The sequence below is a fragment of the Sander vitreus genome, chromosome 9, assembly GCF_031162955.1.
Source record: "Sander vitreus isolate 19-12246 chromosome 9, sanVit1, whole genome shotgun sequence".
Classification (NCBI taxonomy): domain Eukaryota; kingdom Metazoa; phylum Chordata; class Actinopteri; order Perciformes; family Percidae; genus Sander; species Sander vitreus.
The window spans coordinates 31,637,730-31,662,252 of record NC_135863.1 but is presented as its reverse complement, the minus strand read 5'-3'; the positions used below and the strand labels follow the sequence as shown (position 1 = coordinate 31,662,252).

Genomic DNA, 24,523 nt, shown 5'->3' with positions numbered 1-24,523 from the left:
CAAAATCAAACCTCCAGGTGCAAAAACAAATCAAATCAAATAACGGCTCCACTGGGGTTTTCTGTAGTCTTCTATATTGTTTAACTGGGGGCTGAGATAGTGTTGGTGTTGGAGAAGGAGTGGGTGCATGGATGGATTGCAACACCAAACTCAATTTCTCTGCCCTGTTCCATCGCGCTTCAATCCTTACCTTGTCTCCCCCGGGTCTAGTGGACCACCTTCACTTCCCAGAATCCTTGGGTCACAAACTGTGCTCCCCTCACACATTAAGCATCTTCCCCAACAACTGAAGGTAATAGCTTGAGGACATTTCTCACACTTTCTTTTGCGTGGATAATTTCCCTACAAGTGCACCACCTAATGTTTAGGGGGTAAAATCCTTTGAGTTGTCTCTGGGTGTTGTATTTCCAGCAGGGGGTTCCTAAATGGTTGCAGCTGTTTCCAATGTGATTATCTCCCCTCACCTTTGGCGTCCATATCCCATGCAAGTCTTGTATAATAAGGAAGACAGCATCATTGACAATACCTGGCCTGTCTTCTAAGTTTAAGGATGACAGTTTGCCACAGAGGGTACACCCCAATGTTTGACTGGCCTCTCTGATAAGTAATGGTTGATGTCTGGTAGTAAATCCTCAGACACAGACAAACCCCCCCACCCTTGTCTTCACATACACCGTGAAAATGTCTCTCTTCCTCATCTTCTCCCATCATGTCTGTCCTTCCTGAGCAGATGGTGAACACATCACTAATGCCATGTCTGTCTGTTTTGTCTATGCTGTGATGCTGCACAGAGCCGAGCTGCTAAACGACGACTAAACACATCGCACTGGCAAAGAGGCACCGCTTCTCCAAACACCGCTAAGACTGTGGGAACGACAATGTCACTGTGATGGTCTAAGTGCTCAAGTATCCAAAGTACACCACTTAGTATTAACCATTTATGTTTTAGCTTTGCCTTGACTTTATTTTCCCACAACTACTAGTCTGTCTCACGCTGACAGCAGTGGGGGATAGTAACTACATTTACTCCAGTACTGTCCTTAAAGGACAAATCCGGCGCAAAATGAACCTAGGGGTTAATTACACGTGTGCCAAGTCGACCGTTCTCTGGGATTTGTTTTCATGCTAATCGAATGTGACCAGTTTTATCGCAAACCGCTAATTAGCTTATAACGCTAGTCGTTGTTTTTTGAATCCTCCGTGTCCTCCTTGGCTACTAGCAACTGCGTGGAGGAGGGGTGGGGGTGAAGCGTGATCACGAAAGGCTTGTATCATGTGGATGCACCGACAGTGTTGTTGTTCTTACTTAGAATTCCTCATGGGGGAGACAGAAACTATGCACTATAGCTTTAAGAACTTTTAAAACATGATGCATTATAAAAGAATTAACTACCCAACATACAATTTGAGCTTAAACGATTAGTTGATTCGTCAATAATCAGACAATAAGTCAGCAACTGTGTCGATAACCGATTAATCGTTTAGACCATTTTTAATGCAAAAATGCCAAACGTTTCATGGTTGCAGCTTCTCAAAGGTGATCATTTGCTGCATTTTCTTTGTCTAATATTACAGTGAACGGAATCATTTACAAGGTTTTGACTGTTGGTTGGACAAAACAAGACATTTAAAGATCTCACTTTGCTCTCCCTACTGTCTTACACACTAAAAAACAAACAATTAATGGTTTGATCAAACAAATTACCAGATTAATCCATATAAAACATTATAAGTTGTAGCCCTATAAAAATATAGTATTATTAAATCAACTAAGTATCCCTTTAAGCAAAGAATATGAATACAGTACTTATTCCCCCACTGGCTAACAGAGAGTAAGGTTAGGTTACACTTTACTTGAAGGTATCTACATAAGAGTGACATGACACTGTCATGAACGTGTCATAAACATTATAAACAAGTCAAAAACGTTAACGCTTCTCTCATTAAGTGTCATTCGGTTTTTGTCATGACAAGTTAGGGTTAGGGTTCTGTGTCATGACAGTGTCATGTCACTCTTATGTAGATACCTTTAAGTAAAGTGTTACCGAAGGTTATTTCAGAAAATATGACAGAAAATATGTTAGAGACAAGGCAACATTTTTGAAATAAGTCATACATTAGCTTAATGGTTGTCTAATGTCCGCTTAATGACATGTTAATGGGAATGAATGTCAAATTATTTAAAGTGCCCATATTATGTTCATTTTCAGGTTCATAATTGTATTTTAAGGTTGTACCAAAATAGGTTTACATGGTTTAATTTTCAAAAAACACCATATTTTTGTTGTACTGCACAGCTCTCTCTCACTGCTGCAGATCCTCTTTTCAGCTGGTCTCTGTTTTAGCTACAGAGTGAGACCTCTTTTCTTCTGTACTATCTTTGATTGCACTCGCACATGCTCAGTAGCTCAGATGTAGATCATGTCAGCTAGCTAGCTCCATAGACAGTAAAAGAAAGGCTGTTTCTCCAACTTCAGTCAGTTACAAGGCAGGATTAGCTGGGAGACTTCTTCTAAATGAGGACGCACATGGAGTAGGAAGTAGTTCTTTTGTAGATTATGGTGAACTTGTGTGTGTTGTTGCAGTGCTTTGCTATTGAGAACGAGGTAGCATGCTAGCGTTAGTATTAGTGTTAGCGTTAGCATGCTAACGCTACGAGCTAATGGTTGCGGTTAGCCAGCTTGTTTCGGCTTGTGACGTCACAAGCCGTGCCGATTTTGACCAGCTCACCCAGAGACTGAAGGCAGGACACATTCAGAAACCGTATCTCACTCAGAACAGCATGGATGGATTTTTTTCAAAGTTGGTATGCGTGTGGAAGCACCAGAGACACAAAAGAACACCCCAAATCCCAGAAAAAGTGTTTTTTTCATAATATGGGCACTTTAAACATATGAGGAGTTATTTAACTTTTATAAAAGCATGATAAGCAAATATTCCATACTAAACTAGGTGTTTGTAATAGTTCCCAGCTCCACTGATATTAATGTTGGTGGACAGAATATTGCAAACAACTTTCTCTATAATTTGATGCATCACCACGCACTGCAGCCTCCAAAATGACCACAGAGCTGTGTCAGCACCTCTCAGTCTCAACACAAACTGAATATGCTTCATAAATGTAAGATTTATTGCAGGGCTTCTGTATTGGATAACATCAGATTTAGCTGGGTGTACCTAACTGGTAACACAGCGTGGCTTAAGGAATTTGTGTTCATTATAACCAGTCATGTACAAAATTGTTTGATTTGGTAATATATTATGGCACATTTGACCAAATGCTTTATAGCAAAAGTTTTGTCTATTCAAAGAAATGGAAAAAAGAAAACACAGAGTATGAGCAGAGTCAGCCAACTGCAGACTGCAGTAACGCAAACTTGCAAAAATCAAAATGGGATTCTGCAGTTGAACCTCTGTATTGTTATGTTTGAGACAGGATGTGGAGTAGCAGTTGGGGCAGCGTGAATGAGGACATCTGAACTTGTGATCCTCACAGCCAGATGTGCAGTATGTATTGAATGAGTCATTTGAGTCGACGCTTCTCTAAAACAAATGCCTAATAACCACAATGAGCAACTGGAAATAAGTTGAAAGCTCATGGCAATTGCAACAAAAAACATGACCACCCAAAGTGAACACACACATTCATCAAATCACAAAAGGCATAATTCATTATGCCTCTCAAAGACACAATACCCAGCATGTACGTAAAGGGGCCATAAACCTCGTCACTGTCGATAACGCCCCTCACGTCTGTAGTTATGAGAGGAGAGGAGCTGTGATGTTTAGACACACGGCGCAAACATGAAAGAGGGAGCACAAATAACTCAGAACAGAAGAAAGAAAAACAGTGGGGTGGAGAAGATGGAGAGTTAAGGAGCAGGAGATTGGGAGGAGGGGTCACATGGCTGGCTTATGAGAAACCAGTCTCCTCCTCCTCCAGCCCCTCCATCCCTCCTCCCGCTCATAATTAGCGGTTCGGCATTGGTGCTTGTTTTGGGTTACTTTATTCCTTTTCCCATTTCCATGAAAACGGGGACAAACAGGCCCACATGTGTCTCCGAGTACACCAAGCTTAGAACAATAGAAGAAGAAAAGTGGGCCATATGAGTTCACCCCAGATGAAAGCTAGAGCGGGAAAACACAGGAATTAGTGAGGTTTTTTTCCCTTGCATGTTTTCAAATCAAGTTTGCCTATTGGATAAAATGTAGCGTGGAAGGCTGGAACAGCTTAGTTTGGGCTTCAATACACCGTGACAGGCGGTGGAAACTTTTCAACAAAAGTCAAAAGAGCACTGTTGTACAATAGCCCACATGTTCTAGTTATCTCAACACATTCTACGTATAAATGTCATGTGTAGCACATTAAAAATTACATCTTTCTGTGTGCCGTATCAAGCAAACATGAGGGCAATCATTCTCTATTTGTCATAATTGCACTAAACATATGCAGTATTTTGGCAACTGTTCTGAGGCACTAACAAATCCATTCACAAATATTTTCCCGATGCGTACACGTTCACATCGGCCGCTCTGGTTTCAGTCTCTTACAGGAGGTTTGAGCATGAGGCTCAGGCTACAGTCCTTGGCACTGCTGTACCAGATACACCCTTCTGCTCCAAATCAAGACTACACAGATATAATGAGATTAATCTACACAAAACCAATGATATTAATAATGAAAGATAAAAGTGTGGAGAGATGAAAGACGGACGGAAAAGCACCAAGAATAAAGAAATTCAAAACCGAGACAGAAAATACAAATCAAATAGAATGAGAGGATGACCGAAGGCTATTTAACTACCTCCAGAGCCCAGCAGAGAGCCTGGGGGGCATCTCCCTGTTCTCTGCACCCCGATGTCAATCACGTTACAAGGTTAGTGGAGTCCGCTCTCTAAAAATCCCCCCACAGATGAGTTTCATTTCTAGCTCATACACGATGATTCCAAGAACAACAAAAGGCAACCTTGCCAAAACACGAAAAAAGAAGGGAATCTGTAGGCATTTTTCTCGTCCACATAGCTCTTAACAAATGCAAATACCAGCTCAAGTTGAGAGCTGAGCTCAAAACCAGATACAGCTAACAATGTCACAACCTATAAACATTGAAACATTAAAAGTTAGGAGCGGACTGGGGGTCTGTTCGCTCTGGGTGATGGACTGTGAACCGTTCAAACATTTAATCAAATAAAGCTTCTCCTTTAGAGACAAAGGTCCCTGAAACACCCCGTAGGGTAGATTTGAGTTATTATTACAAACATGACATCTCCATTTCACACACCACTTTCCAAAAAAAAAAAAACACTGTCAGAGGTGCTGCACTCACTTGGCTGGTATTAAAAGACAACACTGACCCTGTCACAGATACACATATGAAACAAATGCTCCACCTGATCAACCGCTTGGATCCAGCCTCTTGGTTACACATGGAGCGGTGCCCCAGGGAACTATGGGTAATTAATGACAGAGCAAGGGTGGCAAGAGACTATCTCTGATTGACCCGGTTTGACCCTCCCTGCTTAGTTACCATGGTGATTGGTCAGTCTCGTTCCCTTTGGGTGACTGGGCAAAATCCCTGGGGGCGACAAGGTGGTCTGCAGGGTGGGCATGAGCGAACAGAGGGGTGGGGGTAGAGGATAGAAGGAGGTGCAGAGCTGGGGTTTCAGACGGGTACAATTACACACTATATAACAAAGGGGAGTCCTTGTCCCACCTTTGGTCCACGACCTGAGGGGGTCACTCCTACCTCCCCCACCTTACCCCATTCATCTCTGTTTACAGGATGCAAGGCCTTGCTCAGACTCGGCAGTAGGGGGCACTACTAATCTACTGTGTCCTCTATCTACATCTACAGTGGTGGAATGTAACTAAGTGCATTTACTCAAGTACTGTACTTAAGTACAAATGTTAGGTACTTGTACTACTATGCTTGAGTATTTTCTTTTCATGCCACTTTCTGCTTCAACTCCACTACATTTCAGAAAGAAATATTAATTGATAAATACTTTTTACTCCACTACATTAATCTGACAGCTTTAGTTACTAGTTACTTTACAAATTAAGAGTTAAGTAGTTTATAAAATACAATGTTCCGGCGCCTGGGTAGCTCACCAGGTAGAGCGTGCGCCCACATACGGAGGCTTAGTCCTGGACGCAGCGGCCACAGGTTCGGTTCCCGCATGTTCTCTCTCTCTCTCTCTCTCCCCCCTTTCATATATAAGCTGTCCTATCCAATGAAGGCCTAAAATATGATGTTTTATTATAAATTAAAGTATCCAACAATATAATGGCCTACAAGTCCAGCTGAAATGATTAGCCGATTTAACACTTAGCTGAGTGACAGAACTGTTTGGATCGTTTCCAGTTTCTAAAATGTGAGGATTTTTCTGCATTGAGAACTTTGACTTTTAAATACTTTAAGTACATTTTCCTGATGATACTTGCATAGTTTTACTTAAGTAACATTTTCAATACATACTTTTACTTCTAACTATTTTTACAGTGTCGCATTAGTACATTTCTTAAGTAAAGGATCGGAATACTTCTTCCACCACTGGTCCTAAAAGGACAGCAGGAAACCGGCCAAGTTCTAAGAGACTACCGTCCACTGAGCATTCATCATCGGTCAACCAAGCATGGGACTGGACTGTCATGTGTCATCTGCAGCGCTGGGAAAAAAAGAAGCTACCTCTGCGAGTGCCGGCGGTAGAGTTTCTCAATTTGTTACTGGCCACTAATATACTCTTCACTCTTATCTGATCAATCACAATGAAATCTGCAACCTGGCTAAAACAAAGCTGTAATCTGGCTCAGAGGGGTCAATCAGTATCTAAAGAAGACACATTTAAAAGGTCCTGGAATGTTTCTCTGTCTCTATTTCAGATCAGACATACAGACACAAAGACACATGTCCTGTGGGCCGTGGGCCGTGACACCCCCTGGCCTGTGCTCAGCAGGTAGTGACAGATGACCTGATAGTTAATCTGTCCTGAGGTGGAGCTTTTCTACAGGGAACAGAGAGCCTGTTTGTGACAACAGAAAGTTGAGACACTGTTACCAGAATAAGCACATTAAAAGGATGCACACGCATGAATGCATGAATGTGCACATGCCCGCACACACATTCTTGCAAGCACATCTGGCTATAGTTTCAGATGCAGTACATTGTGGGGAAAAAAAGGAATATAAACAGTAAGCAGTGACATGTTAAAACGAAGTAAGGGGTCGTGTGCCAGTCAGAGGAATATAGAGGTATGAAGTGGTTCGTTGGCCAGCTCCGTCCGGGACACTGGGTCATTGTTGGGTCTATTGCAACCACCGCCACCTTCCCTGATGGTTAGCTTTTTCTACAGCCTTCCCTGTTAACAGTCCACGGGTGAATGCTGGACATTGTGGGATTTTCCCCAGTCTGTGGTGTCTTTTTGGAGCATGCTCAAATGTAGACTGACGCCAGGAGGCCATGTCAGCAGACCACACTGACCTGATTCACCGGGGATAGAGAGTGTTAGTGGTCCCCTCTGATCATGTTCCCTAGACCACCTCGCCCAAACACTGGGAGATGACAATGCAGCTCAGTGAAACAAGAGTTCCAAATTGGCTAAAGTGTGCTTAAGTGGAGAAAGCAACATGGATGATCTCCAAAAAAGATCAACCATTTTGATTCTGCAAGTTTGGGTGTGTGCGAGTGTGAGAAGAGAAGAAAAAAAAAAACTTTGGCCGAGGCTGAGAAAAACATTCAGTGGAAATCCTGCAGAACCTTCAAACACACATTCGTGAGGGAAAACTCCAGGCCACATGAAAAATCCTCCTGACGAGATGGGTTTTGACTCCACAGTTAAACAGCCACAGTAAACAATAGAGGCTAGTATAAAAAAACACCCACAGATGCGCAAATGCAGCGAATGCAACTCTGACTCAATACAGAACAATGACAGCGGAGAGAAGAGGCCGCTTTAAGTAGAAGAGAAAATGTTTAGTGCATTGAACCCTTAGGAGCCCATCTTACTCCCTCAGCTTTAACATTCAGAGAGCTGTAGCTCTATAACGCTACAGCTATTAACACCAAAGCAATTCCTATAAAGTTTCAGTTCAGTGGGCTGATATATAGATTTAGTAGAAAGATGCTTAGTAGAACATTTAAAATGCAGCACATGCAAATTACTATTGAGCTGAGAAAGTGGAGCCACTGAGGTTTATTATGAGGCGACTTGATTGAGCCTCCTTGTGTTCCTCCATTTTCCTCGAGAGACAGATTGAGCACAATCACAGGCAGCAGGATGGCGAAGGCAATTAGGGATAAATAATGCAGAAAGCGGAGCGAGCCAAGCACCTATCTGCCTGAGAGAAGGGAGGTAATGATAACAGGAAGTGAGATGAGTTGGTCTTGCCCTCTGGCCTACCAGCCCATCACCTCCTGTTAAAAAGGTCCCTCTCTATAAACAGGCCTCTCTCTGCCTATTAAACAGATAGTACATTAGGCCTGAGCTGTGCTGAACAATGTAAACACAGCCGTCTCAGGGCACTGGTGCTGAGTGGGGGTTGGGGGGGGGGGGGGTTGCAGCTTCAGATGGGGGCTATTCCTGGGTCTTGCTGGGAGTGAACTCCATCACTGCTCCTCTCTCCCACAGTAATCCTCTTCAACTAAACACAGGAAGGAAGAGATAGGTAAATAACCGACTCTTCTGATAAACCCAACTTTCTTCCAGCTCTGCATTTTCCTCCAGTTTTAGAGGGCTTGTTATGCTACAAAATTCAGTGGCGTGGACTTAAGCGGAGCACAGGAGTTTATGTTGTGCATGTGTGTGTATGTTAGAGCGAGGCGTATGTTTGGAGAACACATAAGAGATACGGGGGTAAGCTTGAAATATTTAAAGGGAAGTGCAGGATAAAGCTTGGTTTGGAGAAAAGAGATGAGCAGAAGACGATAGGAGGGAGCCTGGAGAGGCCACTCTGTCAAAAGACAGACAGGAGTTGATCCTGAACCTCCTGTGGCTCGTTCTGTGTTGCTCCAGGGGTTGAGAGGGATTCAGAGAGGATACACTGGGGCTGTATTGTGAGGGGAGTATATATGGTACTGAAAGTGGATGGATGAGGAGACGGTCAGTCCAGGTCAGTCCAGATGTGAGGCTGTTAAACAGTGGGGAAGTGGAGAGGGTCAGTGCTGGACATCTTAGGGCAGTGCCCTGGAGTCATTCACACCAGTTTGTTACAATCTCCAGCAAAACACAGTAACCCCCCCACACCCTTCCCAACAGGGACACAGCAGAGATGGAGAATAAAGGGGAATGTCTGGGATGTGGGGACAGGCTCCATACCTCTGGGGAAAGCCCAATTACAGCCTTAAAGCCCGCCTGTGTGTCTGTCTGTCTGTCTGTCTGTCTGTGGCATGCAGCTCAGATAAGATGAAAGTTGCTTAGGACCAATATCAACATTTTTTCTTCTGTCGCCATTAGAAGTGATGCAATCCAGATGTTACATATATAACTGCATGTTAAGTATTTTAGTGGATTGGCGTGCCTTCTTACAGCTTACGGCACAGGGGTTACTGTCAGGCTACTGGCAGACCTGCAGGTTTGAGCATCTACAGGTCGCTGTGTGTCCAGGAGGGATAGCGGTGAAGGGTCACGAGTCTTTAGGGCAGCACATAGAGACACTGTACTGGGGGGGGGGGGGGGGGGTAATGAAGTATGTGGGTCACCAGGCTCCAACCTGGCTATGCACTCACTAGAGTTCAACAGATATGGACACAAAACAGAGCAAAACAAGAGTATGACAAAAAAAAAAGACTTGGCACTCATCTTGAAGACAGTCAGGCCCCATCTGAACTAGGGCTGTGCAATTAATCAAAATTTGAACCGTGATTACGATTTCGGTTCCTAACAGAGTAATCGAGAAAAACGATTATTTTGCACATTAGGATTTGCAGTTCAAGGTGTTTTCACTGTTTAACTGTTTTGTTTTTGTTTATCTGTTTTTTTTAAGTTCAATAATTGCAGCATCTTAACAAAAGAATGAGTAATCGTGTTAAATAATCGTGATTTCAATATTGACCATAATAATCTTGATTAGGATTTCTTACCATAATCGAGCAGCCCTAATCTGAACAGATCCGAGGATATAGTTAGACCTGGACCGAAATGTGCTCAACCCAAAAAGACCAAAACACAGAGAGAACACCAACACTGGCAGCAGTGACGTAGAGACGTACATTGTAATTTTACCTGAGCGTGAGAGTTCTCACTCTCCGCCTTGCGTCTTGTGTGAAAAACAAACTAACCCTAACAACACACGATGAGAGCTGATTCTCCTCGGACTCACTCGGGCACTGCACATGACAAGAGCTGGACCGATATTGGCCGCTATTAGCTTATTGAAGAGATATATATATATATATATATATATATATATATATATATATATATATATATATATATATATATATATATATATATATATATATATACACGGGGGGGGGGGGTCTCTATAGGAAGACTGTTTGTTTGGGTTATGTGTTTATGTAATACGGACCGATCTATTGTCATGAGATTGAGAGATTGAGAACTCCTTAAAAATCTGTTGGGCTATAATACTGACACCTAGAGAATGGAAGCCAAACAAAGCTGATTATCAATTTGGATACTAAGTAACAAGTACATACCTCTAATTGGTTGCCCCAGTAGATGCTGTCATTTTCAGAATGATTTATTTGGATTTTTATCTTGTGTGAAGCTAAATAATGAGGACAAATGAACACTTTTCATTGTATAAATTAGGGCTGCACAATACATAGTTTTTTTTTATAGTCTTCGCAATATCAACAGGCGCAAAATACACATTGCGAAAGGCTGCAACATATCGCGATAGACATAAAACGGTCATAACATTTTTTTTGGTGTGTTAGTTGACAGAAAATATCAGTAGAAAACTGCACTTTAAAATGTAACATAAAATCTAATGCCACTCTTCTTTTTAGTGTTGCCTTTTATAAATCAATATAATGTTCAATTTGTCCATACAGAATGTTGGAAATGATTTCCTTTTGTTGGTTTTTAAATTCAACAAGCAATTTGTTGAATTTTAGCAGAATATTGAAAGCAGCAGAAATGCAGAACTGAGTACATTTTTATTTTTGTTTATGTATCGCGAGTACTATTCATTATTGCGATATTCAACAACATTATTTCAAATCGCATATTTTACTCATATCGTGCAGTCCTAGTTTAAATATATATAGCATTTTTCCACTTCTGTAAATTAATGTCAAGGTAATTAAGTTTGGGTTCATTCACAGCTTGTTTTTTATTTATATACAGTTTTTCAGACTAAAACACAAACACACAGCAGAGACAGAGATAAGGACCAGGCAGGCTATTTGAGTGACTCATGGCAGAACGAGACAATCGGCCGCGCTGTGACCAGTAATAACTCGGAGCTTGACTGTTTGCAGAGGCCTGCCCTGCTAATCCCAGCAGAGTAAAGCAACAGGCCGGGGTGAGAGAGGTTAGCTTCCTCTCTACTGCACTGCTGTCATCACTACTGTGTTCAGTGATGTGACAGACTAATGAACAGTAGGCTGCACAGCACGAACAAACACAATACTAGCCCTAAAAAGTTGGCCATTACAAACAAACAAAAAATGCAGTTGCAACTTGTCCTGAGTCAGCTCTCTCTGGGAGGGATGTACAGTAGTAGTGTACGTGTTTAGTTGGTTGAGGTAGAGGCTCTGGCTGGGCCGTTGATGTGAAAGTAGTGTGTCTGGGATGTTGAAAGAGGTGAAAGAGGGAGTCTGTTGAGTTTTTGCCTTGGCTGCACCACCCCCTGTCCGGCACTGAACACGTCTAGCATACACATTCTGTGACTGCGGGCTGGAGCTGGACCAAGCCCGCTCAATCTCACCCATTCAGACCGTAACACAGTTACATGCCAGACAGCTAGGGCAGCGGGCAGGGGGGGCGTAGTAAGTGCAGGCAGGGTGGCAGTGCCAGCCAAGAAGATATCTGGCCCTCTCACACAAATATAAGTGCTATACTGAGGAGGTAATCGTTCAAGCAATCTCCGTACAGTCAGTATAAACAGCAAGTAGCACACTAACCACATTTAAATCACCGTCCAACTAACATGTCAACCTCCATAACCACATTTGTGCCCCTATCATATTAACCTCCCAGCTGCAATACCCTCACAGGTATATTGCCTTTCAAGTAAAGGCCCCCCATTACAAATTCTGCAAAAGCACAGTACATTTACGAAGAGCTTTTTATGTAAGTATATTTAAGCATTACCTCATGAGCAAAAAAAGGTATTATTATACAGTATTTATTATACAGCAGTAAAGTGTGTGCGTAACCGTTTGGAAAGGCATGAACTAGGCTAGGCCCTGAACTCAATGGCCTTTTGCCTCAGTACAGTAACTGCCCACTCCACGGCTCCACATAACATCACCGAGCGGTTGGCCTAAATTAACTCCCACTGTCCACCAGCGATGGAGCGTCCGGCACTGCCCAGTCGTATCCACAGCAGCCCTCACACACTCAGGCAGAGCAAACACGGCCCAACCGCCAGGCCAGAGCTGAAAGGCATTTCATCCCGCAATTTTGTAATGTAATTAACTTCTCTCGGTCCATGTTGAGCCAAAGCAGAAGACTCACATGGAAATTAAATAAACAGACGGGGGCACAGAGGACACACAACTCATTTCCCTTAATACCTCAATAAAACCCCGGGCCCGTTTTGATTGCAAACACCAACTCTTGCATCGCCCTCAAGGCTTGATTGTGAGATTTGATTCTTGAAGAATGTCATTTTCAACCCACGCCAAGTGCTATATATACACTATCCTGATGCTAAATCCAACAACGAGTCTGTTATTAACAAAGTCACCGTCAGTTTAACGAGACCCAGTTCCAGCTGAGGACACAGTCACCTAAAAAGCCAGACTCAAACTACAAAAGAGTGGTGAGAAAGTTGTACTATGACTTATCCAGGTATAGTAGACAACCATGGAGTAGCGGATCAAAGTGGAGTCATTAAGTAAATGGATGCTGCGACTATAAGCCCTCAAGTCTTCTTCCTTTATTTAATAAACCAACGATGGCCCCAGCTGAGGACCAAGGTTTATGAGGTTGTTTTCAAATTCCAATTTGGCACGGGGCACTGCTGCGAGCTTGTTTTATTTTTCCGTGATTTAGTCGAATAAGTTCCTAAATACTCTGCTGTCCTGCAGCTTGCTTTACAGCTTCAGGAATATAAAGCGACTCACTGAAAATAGCAAGGTAACAGGGGGAGGAAATGGCTTTAATATTTGTTAACGATGCTCTGTGTGTAAGAAATGTCCTAAAATATCAGTTCAGATCATTGCTAAAGACCTGATGTGCTGACTGGCTGGTCTGGCTTTTGATTTATCCTTAGCCTCTCGTCTCTCATCTCTCCATCAGACTTGCCCTCTGACCTTTTCCACAGTCAAACACACGTGTACATCCGCCTCTGTCCGCCCCCGTAAACTAGACCTCTTCCTCCTCTGAACTAAAAAGCCTGTAAACAACATGATGGAAAATCTGCTGCTTTTCGCTGTGTTTACTGGATTTGAATGTTTTTCCTGCAAACACAACTGACCTTGTTTATGAAGGAGAGGAATCTGCAGGGTTTTTTTTTCTGTCTCTGTCAGTTTAACACAACATTCTGGCCGCCATCTAGCGAACCACAAGCACCCACTTACCTGCTGAGCATCGGTAATAAAATATTTACCCGAAGGGAAAGATGTGCAAGAATAATTGCCAAGTTAATTACAAATTGCGAGTGAATGTTCTGCTTTTCTAATTAATTCGGTCAGCGTAACACCATTTTGGATACAATTTTAAAAACGGGCATGCATTCTTCAAGTTATATGATCCACACTCCTTTAATATTAAAAAAGAGAATTGCTTGCATCTGTGCTGGATATCCCATTTTGAGACTTTTCACTTTTCATCGCCTTTAACACATATGGATAATAGGTTTGTGTAAAATGAGTACGGACCTGCAGCAGCAGCCTCTCGAAGGCCAGGCAGGCATCCCAGCGGGGCAGGCTGGGGTGGCCGAGTGTCTGGGCCGTGGCCAGGCCCAGCTGGAGCACCCCGCAGTGACTCTCTAACGCCCCCCAACTGCTCCGGAACAGCTGCATGTAGGAGCACAGCTGCTCGGGGGTCACGCGGCCTGAGAGGAGGGAAGAAGTTCCTGTTATTATCTGGGGAGCCATCACAAATTCATCAATCAATATTGGTCAAAGTGCATCGGTACAGTTTTTAAAATCCCATCATCAACTGTACTCTTGACTGTTGGTCTTTTGTGTGCCATGAAAAGCTACATGGTTGCAAGGCACGCACGCATGCACGCTGGGCTTAGGGCAGAAAGGGGAATGAGATGATACCAAGACAGACCATAATATTTTCTTAATGAGCAAAAACTCCACAGGCTGGGAGAAAGCGAGAGAAGTGTGTATGTGTGCATGTGGCTGTGCCAGACAGGAAGCCATATTCTCTATATGTGCCAGAGTTTTCAGTGAGATGCTTACATGAGTCACAGTAGACGACTCAACATCAATGAGTATGTCTACATATACTGTAGCATAGGTGCAGGAACACTGATAAGAGCCCTTGAGAACCCGTCTTGTGTGCGACTAGTAAGCAAATCAAGAGGTTTTCTCTCAACATTTATAGAGGCAGCAGAGAGAGACTAGATTTAGTCGGCCCCTCCCACGAAGATTCACAGAGACACAGGAAGAGCAAAGTAAAAGGTGTAAGGGCTAGAAGGGGGGTGTGCAGGGTGGCCTGGAGGTACGAGGGGCTGTGTCAGGGGTTGGGACAGAGAGGGGGCACACATTAACTCCCCATAAAGCCTACTTCTTCATGTTGATGTTCTGAACCAGCACCAGATGTGGAGTATTTCATGTTGGACTACATGGCCAATGTTTTCTTTAGCGGGGCCAAACACATGACTGGAAAAGAAACGGACAGGCAGGATACAAAATGGAGCAGAAATCTCCAGAATACTAGATACTATATGAAGTCTTGCAACCCATCTATTTAACTTAATTTAACTGGATAAAGTCTAGGAGTGTGAAATATTTTCGGAAAGAAATTTTGGAGAGAATCATCCAGGGAAGGTCATAACAAAAAACTAATTTTCAGAGCAGCTGATAAGTAAACCTGATAGTGAAATAGCTTTCTGTTGGGAAATAAGTAACTTCATAAGGGAATTAACTTTCTTGCTGAAATTAAAGTATTTTTGAAGAATGAGCTTCAGTCCAGACATATTCAAAAACCTGAAAAGCTCTATTGTGATCATATCCAGCCATAAAATCCATGGTTCGCTGAGTTTGATGTGCCAACCATAATTCAGCACAGAACCAGGAAATATGTCCAAAGCTAGGGCCAAGCATAATTCCTCCCGAGAATAGGAAACCAGAAGAATGGCACACTGTGGGCCAAATATAATCCGACTTTAGATCAGATCATAGATCATATGAGACTGAGGGCCAGATGTACGTACATTTGCGAATGTAGCGTTATCAGCGCCATGGCCAACCAGCAGAAAGCGCACACTGTGATACTTCAGTTTACGTTGTATTTACCAAACCTGCAGTTCATTGGCTAATCAGCGCCTTTCTCCACCCACTATACCGTACATTGCGCTGTAGCAAAGCGTTAAGTACTGGTGCTATGATACGGCTGAGTGCAGACTTGCCATATTTACCGCAAAATAGAGGCGCGCTTTCACGGGCGGTTTTTGTACGTACCGCGGAATACATAATTAGGCGCACTTTACGCTTCCCCTCCCATCTCTTTATGGGAAACTCCCACTTTCCTCTTCACCCTCCCGTGAATGCATAGGCATGACACGGAAAAGCGCAATTTGCCATTTTCAGTCAAGGGGGTAAGCCTCTCTCCTCAATGCGTAGCTCCTATGGCGCCATTTTGATGCTACCTAGCGCTCACCCACCGTTAGCATTCCATTGACTGCCATTCATTTTGACGTCACTTTGACAGAGAATAACTTTACATCTGAAGCGTTTAAAGACTCTATTTGTCCGTTGTTTATTTCTAAAGAAACACAACAATGTATAAAAGGCTCTATTACCTTGTACCTCACGTTATGGCTCTGTAGCAGACGTTTTTGTAAAAATGATTGTGTCATAACCACGGGACTTACAGTCTCATAGTAGAGGAATTACCGTATAGTACAGGAGAAGCACGCAGGCAGTTTGGGCTTACATTAGCTGTCTAAGTTTAATTACTAATGTTAACTATCATTTTAGTGATCAATAATTAGCCTGTGTCTATGTTATCTCCTTACATATACCTACGCTCTCCGTCTCTGCTAGATTGGGAATGATTGAGATTTCTCTTGGCACAGCTACCAGAAGACTTCCAACTTTCAGACAGGTTGCTCACGTCACATCTACGTCTTCAAGCTCAGTTGGAGGCTGCTCAGTAACACTCAGCCATCACCGGAAAAGTGCTTCTAATATACTTCACTGGTCTCCGTCAACGGGGGAAGTGTCTCCTCACAACCCGAACCTCCTATGGCGCCATTTTGATGCTACCAAGCCATCCCCCGCCGTTAGCATTCCATTGACTGCCATTCATTTTGGCGCCACTTTGACAGCGAATAACTTTACTTTACGGGGCGGCTGTGACTCAGTGGCAGAGCGGTTGCCTGCCAATCGGAAGGTTGGTGGTTCGATCCCTGGCCCTGTAATCCCATGTCGGAGTGTCCTTGGGCAAGACACTGAACCCCGAGTTGCCCCCGATGCTGCGCCATCGGAGTGTAAATGTGTGTGAATGGTGGATGGTTCCTGTACTATGTCAAAGCGCTTTGAGTAGTCGTTAAGACTAGAAAAGCGCTATATAAATACAGTCCATTTACATTTTACATCTGAAGCATTTAAAGACTCTATTTTGTCCATTGTTTATTTCTAAAGAAACACTGTAATGTATAAAAGGCTCCATTACCTTGTACCTCACGTTATGGCTCCGTAGCAGACGTTTTTGTAAAAATAGGCTAAAGATTGTGTCATAACCCCGGGACTTACTGTCGCATAGTAGAGAAATTACCATATAGTACAAGAGAAGCACGCAGGCAGTTTGGACTTACATTAGCTGTTTAAGTTTAATTACTAATGTTAACTAGCATTTTAGTTAGCAATAATTAGCCTGTGCCTATGTTATCTCCTTACATATACCTACGCTCTCCATCTCTGCAAGATTGGGAATGATTGAGATTTCTCTTGGCACAGCTACCAGAAGACTTCCAACTTTCAGACAGGTTGCTCACGTCACATCTACGTCTTCAAGCTCAGTTGGAGGCTGCTCAGTAACACTCAGCCATCACCGGAAAAGTGCTTCTAATATACTTCACTGGTCTCCGTCAACGGGGGAAGTGTCTCCTCACAACCCGAACCTCCTATGGCGCCATTTTGATGCTACCAAGCCATCCCCCGCCGTTAGCATTCCATTGACTGCCATTCATTTTGGCGCCACTTTGACAGCGAATAACTTTACTTTACGGGGCGGCTGTGACTCAGTGGCAGAGCGGTTGCCTGCCAATCGGAAGGTTGGTGGTTCGATCCCTGGCCCTGTAATCCCATGTCGGAGTGTCCTTGGGCAAGACACTGAACCCCGAGTTGCCCCCGATGCTGCGCCATCGGAGTGTAAATGTGTGTGAATGGTGGATGGTTCCTGTACTATGTCAAAGCGCTTTGAGTAGTCGTTAAGACTAGAAAAGCGCTATATAAATACAGTCCATTTACATTTTACATCTGAAGCATTTAAAGACTATTTGTCCATTGTTTATTTCTAAAGAAACACGACAATGTATAAAAGGCTCCATTACCTTGTACCTCACGTTATGGCTCCGTAGCAGACGTTTTTGTAAAAATAGGCTAAAGATTGTGTCATAACCACTTACTGTCGCATAGTAGAGAAATTACCATATAGTACAAGAGAAGAACGCAGGCAGTTTGGACTTACATTAGCTGTTTAAGTTTAATTACTAATGTTAACTAGCATTTTAGTTAGCAATAATTAGCCTGCCTATGTTATCTCTATACATATACCTACGCTCTCCATCTCTGCAAGATTGGGAATGATTGAGATTTCTCTTGGCACAGCTACCAGAAGACTTCCAACTTTCAGACAGGTTGCTCACGTCACATCTACGTCTTCAAGCTCAGTTGGAGGCTGCTCAGTAACGCTCAGCCATCACCGAAAAGTGCTTCTAATAGACTTCACTGGTCTCCGTCCAGAGCAACGGGATCTGTTGGTCCATTATATATATGTCAATGGTCTCCGTCCAGAGCAACAGGATCTGTTGGTCCATTTCTTTAACGGTCTATGTTTTCAGTCCCCGCGACAGGCAGTCTGCGCTTTTACCTCAGTGCGGCCTGTTTGTACATACCTCGCCATGCTTTTACACGCACGTTGCGAAACAAATATGCCTGAAGTGGGCGCAAAAGCGTTAGTACATCTGGCCCGGAGCGAGAACATGTTAGACAAAATATAACTTAAGACAAGAAAGCCACACAAACGCCTGTTCTCCATTACACAATCAAACAGCCCTGGCAAAGCCTTAGCTCTTATCTGTGGCACTAAACTGCCCACACTTGTGATTCCTCAGGCATCTTGTTGCCAGATGCAAAATGAATCTCAGGGAGACGATCCGTCAGCTGAGCTATGGCTTCAGACAAGGGTGTTCCTGCACGAATAACGGGCTCTAATTTTCAGGCTCTGACTGAAGACTGTCCATGTAAGAATACACTGTACTTGTGCCTTGAGTTGATTTTTACATGCCTGCTTTATCATTTCTTTAAACAACAGTTTTCATTAGGCACCATTACATCTTATGCCTATCGCCGTTTTTCAGGTAATTTTAATGCATTGAAAGATATACCATTGAGTTCATTGAAGTTTTTATGTTTCAGTAAAAGTTAAACGATGGTCCAGCGTCATGTATATGACATGTTTTTGAATATAGTCTTAAGTCGATTAGATAATGTGTGCATGAAATAGAGGGTTTTCACCGACGCCACGTTCTGGGCGGTAACCTGGATGCGCGGCCATATTGGAGGCACTCGGTGTAAACAACTGAATGGAGTAATGGAGTATTGTGCACTTTGGATACTTTAATACTTTATGTCTAAACAACAGAAAAGCTCATCAAAACGCATCCAAGATGCAAAGGCATGGAAGGACTTGGACCACAAAAAAGGCGTGATATTTTGAGAAATTACAGTTTACTGGCGGTGTAGATCCTTACAAGTTGGCTCCCTCTTCTTGGATCCATGGCGACCCGGTGATTATTCCTTCAGTTGCATATCCCGTTATAGTCAACTACCTGGTTTTCTCGCCGAGCCCATACACAACGGAAGACCTTAACCAGATGGTGTGTGGATGGGTGAGGGAAACGCAGTACCAAGTCATTAACGACCAATGTGTTGTGAAGGCCAAAGTAAGTAATGCAATAACGTCTTTAATCAACCTAACCTTAACTGTATGATATCATTGTGATACTCAAAGTGTAGCCAAGTGACTCTCAATAGTTGTTTTTTTTTTTCATTTCAAAGACCGAACAAGAGTTTTCCCTCGTAGATCCTGGTTGAGCTTTGCCAACCACAAGCGCCTCCTTTCAACTGATAACTTCTGACATTCCTCTCCCTGGTTTTTAATAACTTTTGGAAGTCGATAATATTCCAAATGTTTTTCTCGGTCTGACCTATTGGTACAACCTAAAACACGGCAATAATTAACCATTTTTCTTGACGCCGTTCGCGGGATCTACTTCAGTGCATGTGCTTTGTTGTGATGCGGAGTACCTCCAACATGGCAACTTTGGGTCTGATGACTCGTCGTGAAAACCCTCTATATGGAGTTATTTCAATGATCAGCATGTCTGTTTTGTTCACCAGCGCCCTATGGTTTTAGGTATATAAAGTACTGTGTCACTCTTTGGATATCAGAGCAGAAGAAACCTGAATCATTTGGCCATTTTAATGTGCACTCTTCTTTTGTGCACTTATTGCAGATGCAGCCATAAAACAAATCACATTTTCAGTCCCATGCTTTTAACAGTTTGAGTTGCTGCCCATTTCAGCCTTATGTGCAGAAGTGGCAATTGAGGGCCAGCTCATGATCAAAGTCCTCAACAATGCAGAAAAGCATAGGGGCCAACAATGATTTAGTCCTGTTTCTGGAAGATGACTTGCATTCTAGGTGCACAGGGTTACTCAGAGGCTAAGTGATGTCTGATGTCAGCTTGGCTGAGTGGGGGCTGGTCTCAGCAGCTCGACAGCCTCATAAGTAATTCTACATGGATGGGGGACACAGGAAGGCTGAGAGACTTTTATTTATGCACTCTAAGATGAGGAAAGTCCTGGTGCTTTTATTTGTGGATGCATGTTGGGGCCCTGTTCAAGAATCTACTGCACAGGAGTGGAGAACACAGGCTGCAACAGGACAGCTACACCGCCACATTACTCAGACCTTCTTAAGTGTCTTTAAAAGATCCCATACTGTAAAAAGTGAGCTTTCCAAGTCTTTTTTTTATTATAAAGCATGTCAAAGTGCTATATAAATATTGTGAAAGTATCAAAATGCTCAATTTACAGAGAAATGTACACAGCCCGTATTCAGAAAGTGTGCCTTTAAAGGAGCCGTCAGGACTTCCGTACGGTTGTGATGTCACAACTATACTGTATATAGGTAGAAGGTGCCACTACAGTGCTGTTACAGTCATTCCCCGGCTGCAGTGACGGTGCAGAGAGAGCGCAGATGCCGAAACCCCAGAAACGCTGACCAATCGGTGCAGATGGGGCTTTTCGGGAGGGGGGCTTAAAGAGATCATTTCAAACAGAGAGGAAATGAGAAATGTAATGAGAGAAAAATCAAGTGTTTTTGAACATTAAACCATGTAAACATGTTCTAGTAGGAACCCAAAATACAGGTATGAACCTGAAAATCAGCATGATATGGGACCTTTAAAAATGTATGGAGTGATTTGGAGATTAAAATATCTGTTCACCTGTATGTCGATTATTTTCTTGATTATCGATTAGTTGTTTGGTCTAAAAAATGTTGATCAGTGTTTCCCAAAGCCCAAGATGTGTTTGTTTTGTCCACAACTCAACAACAAAAAGATATTCAGTTTACTGTCAGAGAAGTAAAGAAACAGAAAATAAGAAGCTGGAATCAGAGAAGTTTTCCTTTTTTTCATAAAAAAATGACTCAAACCGATTATAGAATAGAATAGAATGCCTTTTATTGTCATTATACACATGTACAACGAGATTATCAAAATATGTTGGTGATTAATTTAATAGTTAGTCGATTAATCTTTGCAGCTCTAATTCAAAACAGTACTTTGTAGGGGTGTGCAAAACAATCGATTCTCGATTTCTTTTTAAATTGTATGTCTACTGCAATCACATGGGAAAAGTAACTACATTTACATACTGTGAATCTGTCTTTTCTTTTTCTTTTTTTAAGATTATGTTTTTGGGCATTTTTTGGACAGCAGAAGACATGAAAGGGGAGAGAGGGGGGGGATGACATGCAGCAAAGGGCCGCAGGTCGGAGTAGAACCCGGGCCCGCAGCGTCGAGGAGTAGACCTCTATATATGGGTGCCTGCTCTACCAACTGAGCTATCCATGGGCTGTGAATCGTTTTTTTTTAAATTGAGAATTGTTTTTGAATCGAAAATCGATTGTGAATTGAATCTTGAGCCTAAAAATCAGTATCGAATCGTGACATTTTCTGAATCGTGCATTCCTAGTACTTTGTCTCCAGTCACTGGACTAAACGGTGATTATCACAAATCAAATCTGATCAGATTATGGATCTGTTGTTGTATTCCTACTGTTTTTTGTCTTATATGCTTAAAAAAACAATAGGAAAAACTTGAGTTCAGCAATGTGTGTGAGAAGGTTTTGGAATAACTAAAAGTGGCAATACTGTAACTGTTGTAAGAGCTGCTACCTGATTTACATCAAACAGTTGATAATGTCACTGTTGGTTGACTGATTATTGTAAACACTGTGGTATTTCCACAGCAATAAATGTCCATACATTGTGATCTATGCTGACATTTTCTTTCATTTGCTTGTACAATGTTGAGATGAAACCTTTTACGACGGAAAAAATGCTGTTTTTGTCCTAGCAGTTTGTACAGAATTATCTTCATTGCCAAAATGGAACTATATGATGTGCAAAGCCTTTTTTGCCATTTAACAAAACACACTGCGATTGTCATTTAAATTAAGATTAGAAAGGGGAGATGATCCTATTAAGTAGAGCTGCGCAATATATTGATATTGTATCGATATCGTGATATGAGACTAGATATCGTCTTAGATTTTGGATATCGTAATATGGCATAAGTGTAGTCTTTTCCAGGTTTTAAAGGCTGCATTACAGTAAAGTGATGTCATTTTCTGAACTTACCAGACTGTTGTAACTGTTCTATTATTTGCCTTTACCCACTAAGTCATTATATCCACATTACTGATGATTGTTTATCAAAAATCTCATTGTGTAAATATTTTGTGAAAGCACCAATAGTCAACACTACAATATCGTTGCGGTATCGAGGCATTTGGTCAAAAATATCGTTATATTTGATTTTCTCCATATCGCCCAGCCCTACTGTTAAGCATGAATACTCGTCTCATTGAAACTATTGTCTTCGAGATCTCACTGCATGAAAATGATGAATGCCATCGGTTGTCTGCTGTTAAAAGAGCAGACTGCACCACAGGAAGAAAGTCCCTGTCAACACATCTCATTTACACTGCAGTATCGGTGCACACAATATATACACAAACTGTATAACCTTGTGACGCACACATATGCAATGCATAAACACACACACAGATGAATAGATAAACGCACTTTTACGGACGATGAAACCAAAGCTGTCCAACTAATTCCCCGCTATGAGCAAAAACACCCAAGATAAACACTGGACTCTGCACAAGCACATACAGTACGTACACACACACACACACACACACACACACACACATACACAGGGAATTTCGTCATCCTAGTGTGCTATGAGAAACCTGATGGGTCATACTCAGGCTCTGAGAAACTGATTATTTTCTCTGTCTCTCTCTGGATGATCCTATCCTGATGAGATGAAAAGAAGCCAAGTTGAGTCCAGTGTGTATGTGAGAATGCAGGGCCTGCAGTATCCTGATACTCCAGTATTTTTCTCCAGTAATCTGCATTAACCCACCAGATTGAGAATGAGTTTGGCTGCAAGTGGAAAAATTGTACTCTCCTAGAGAGTGAGTGGGCACTGAGAGAGCAGATAGGTATTATATGCTAAGCGTTTTGTGTTACTGGGTTCAACTTTGGCCTCATATGAGCAGAGCATGATGGATTGAGATCTCGCCGGGGGTGCTGGTGAGCAGGATGGGAACTATGTGGGGGGGGTGTGTTGGGAGCTCAGGGGGCTTCATGGAGTCTGGTCTTCTGCCAGTGGGGGTATAAAGGTTCAGTGTGTGAGGAGTTGGACAGTGCCCTCTTTTTTCTCTCTCTCTCTCTCTCTCTCTCTAGAAAGACATTAAGTCAACAGACTGTCAGTCAGCAGGCGGGAGCAGCTTTAATGCAACACCTTCCTCATACTTTCTTGCGTTTGCTGTCACTCCCGATCTCTTTGTTCCTTCTATTTCTGCAGCTCCGTCTCTTGTTGTTGTGCATTTGTCTAAAAAAAATCCATAATGTAGCAGCCATCCAGATTTAGAAGGACTGCTGTTTAGCAAAAATGTGTGAAAGGAAACCACCATGTGTACGCAGATGCTTGGCAGAGTGTGTGGGGTGTGTGCGCATGTGTGTGTGTGACCCCCAACATATTACAACCTGCTTGTTACGAGAGACGAGACCTTCTTTACCTCACAGATTACAGGCGCTGAGGGACCACAATGCCCCTCCCATTTAACCCCCTCCCTCTCTGCCAGATGCTAACCTGCATATTAGCACAGTGTGTGTGTGTGTGTGTGTGTGTGTGTGTGTGTGTGTGTGTGTGTAGTACATCCATTACCAATGTGAGTCAGAGGGCAGCGTAAAGGTGAACGTGCACAAGGGCATTGTATTCTTGTGCAGGTAATGACTTTATTTTTGCGTGCCTACACATATTTTTATCCCTCACTTCAGCCCCATTTTGCTTCATTAACGAACAACAAAGTGTGTGCAAGGGAGCGTGTGTGTGTGTGTGTGTGTGTGTGTGTGTGTGTGTGTGTGTGTGTGTGTGTGTGTGTGTGTAATAGAGCCAACATGTGGTCCAGATTTCCTCTGTGGCCACATGGGCAAATACACAGCAAGGCAGAGAAGTTGGATCTCAGTAGGGGGCGCTATGGTTCTGCTCCAAAACACACACTTCTCTCTAAGAATATACATTTACACTCATGGCACCTTTACTTTAGGTCATGTTTATTAATTTGTATTCTCTGGATTTTGTGTTTTATGTAACGGAAAACAAGATGTGTCCTAT

The 24,523-nt window shown here is 42.7% G+C and overlaps 1 protein-coding gene across 3 annotated transcripts in view; it reads right to left on the bottom strand.

Moving 5' to 3' along the window:
• The window catches only part of scfd2 (sec1 family domain containing 2), a 114,719-nt gene that overhangs the window by 75,580 nt on the left and 14,616 nt on the right, over positions 1 to 24,523 (bottom strand). For all 3 annotated transcript variants that reach the window (XM_078259722.1, XM_078259721.1, XM_078259723.1), the window contains exon 4: positions 14,015 to 14,190. In XM_078259722.1, coding sequence (XP_078115848.1) covers positions 14,015 to 14,190 — 176 coding nt within the window. The remainder of the gene's footprint in view (positions 1 to 14,014; positions 14,191 to 24,523) is intronic.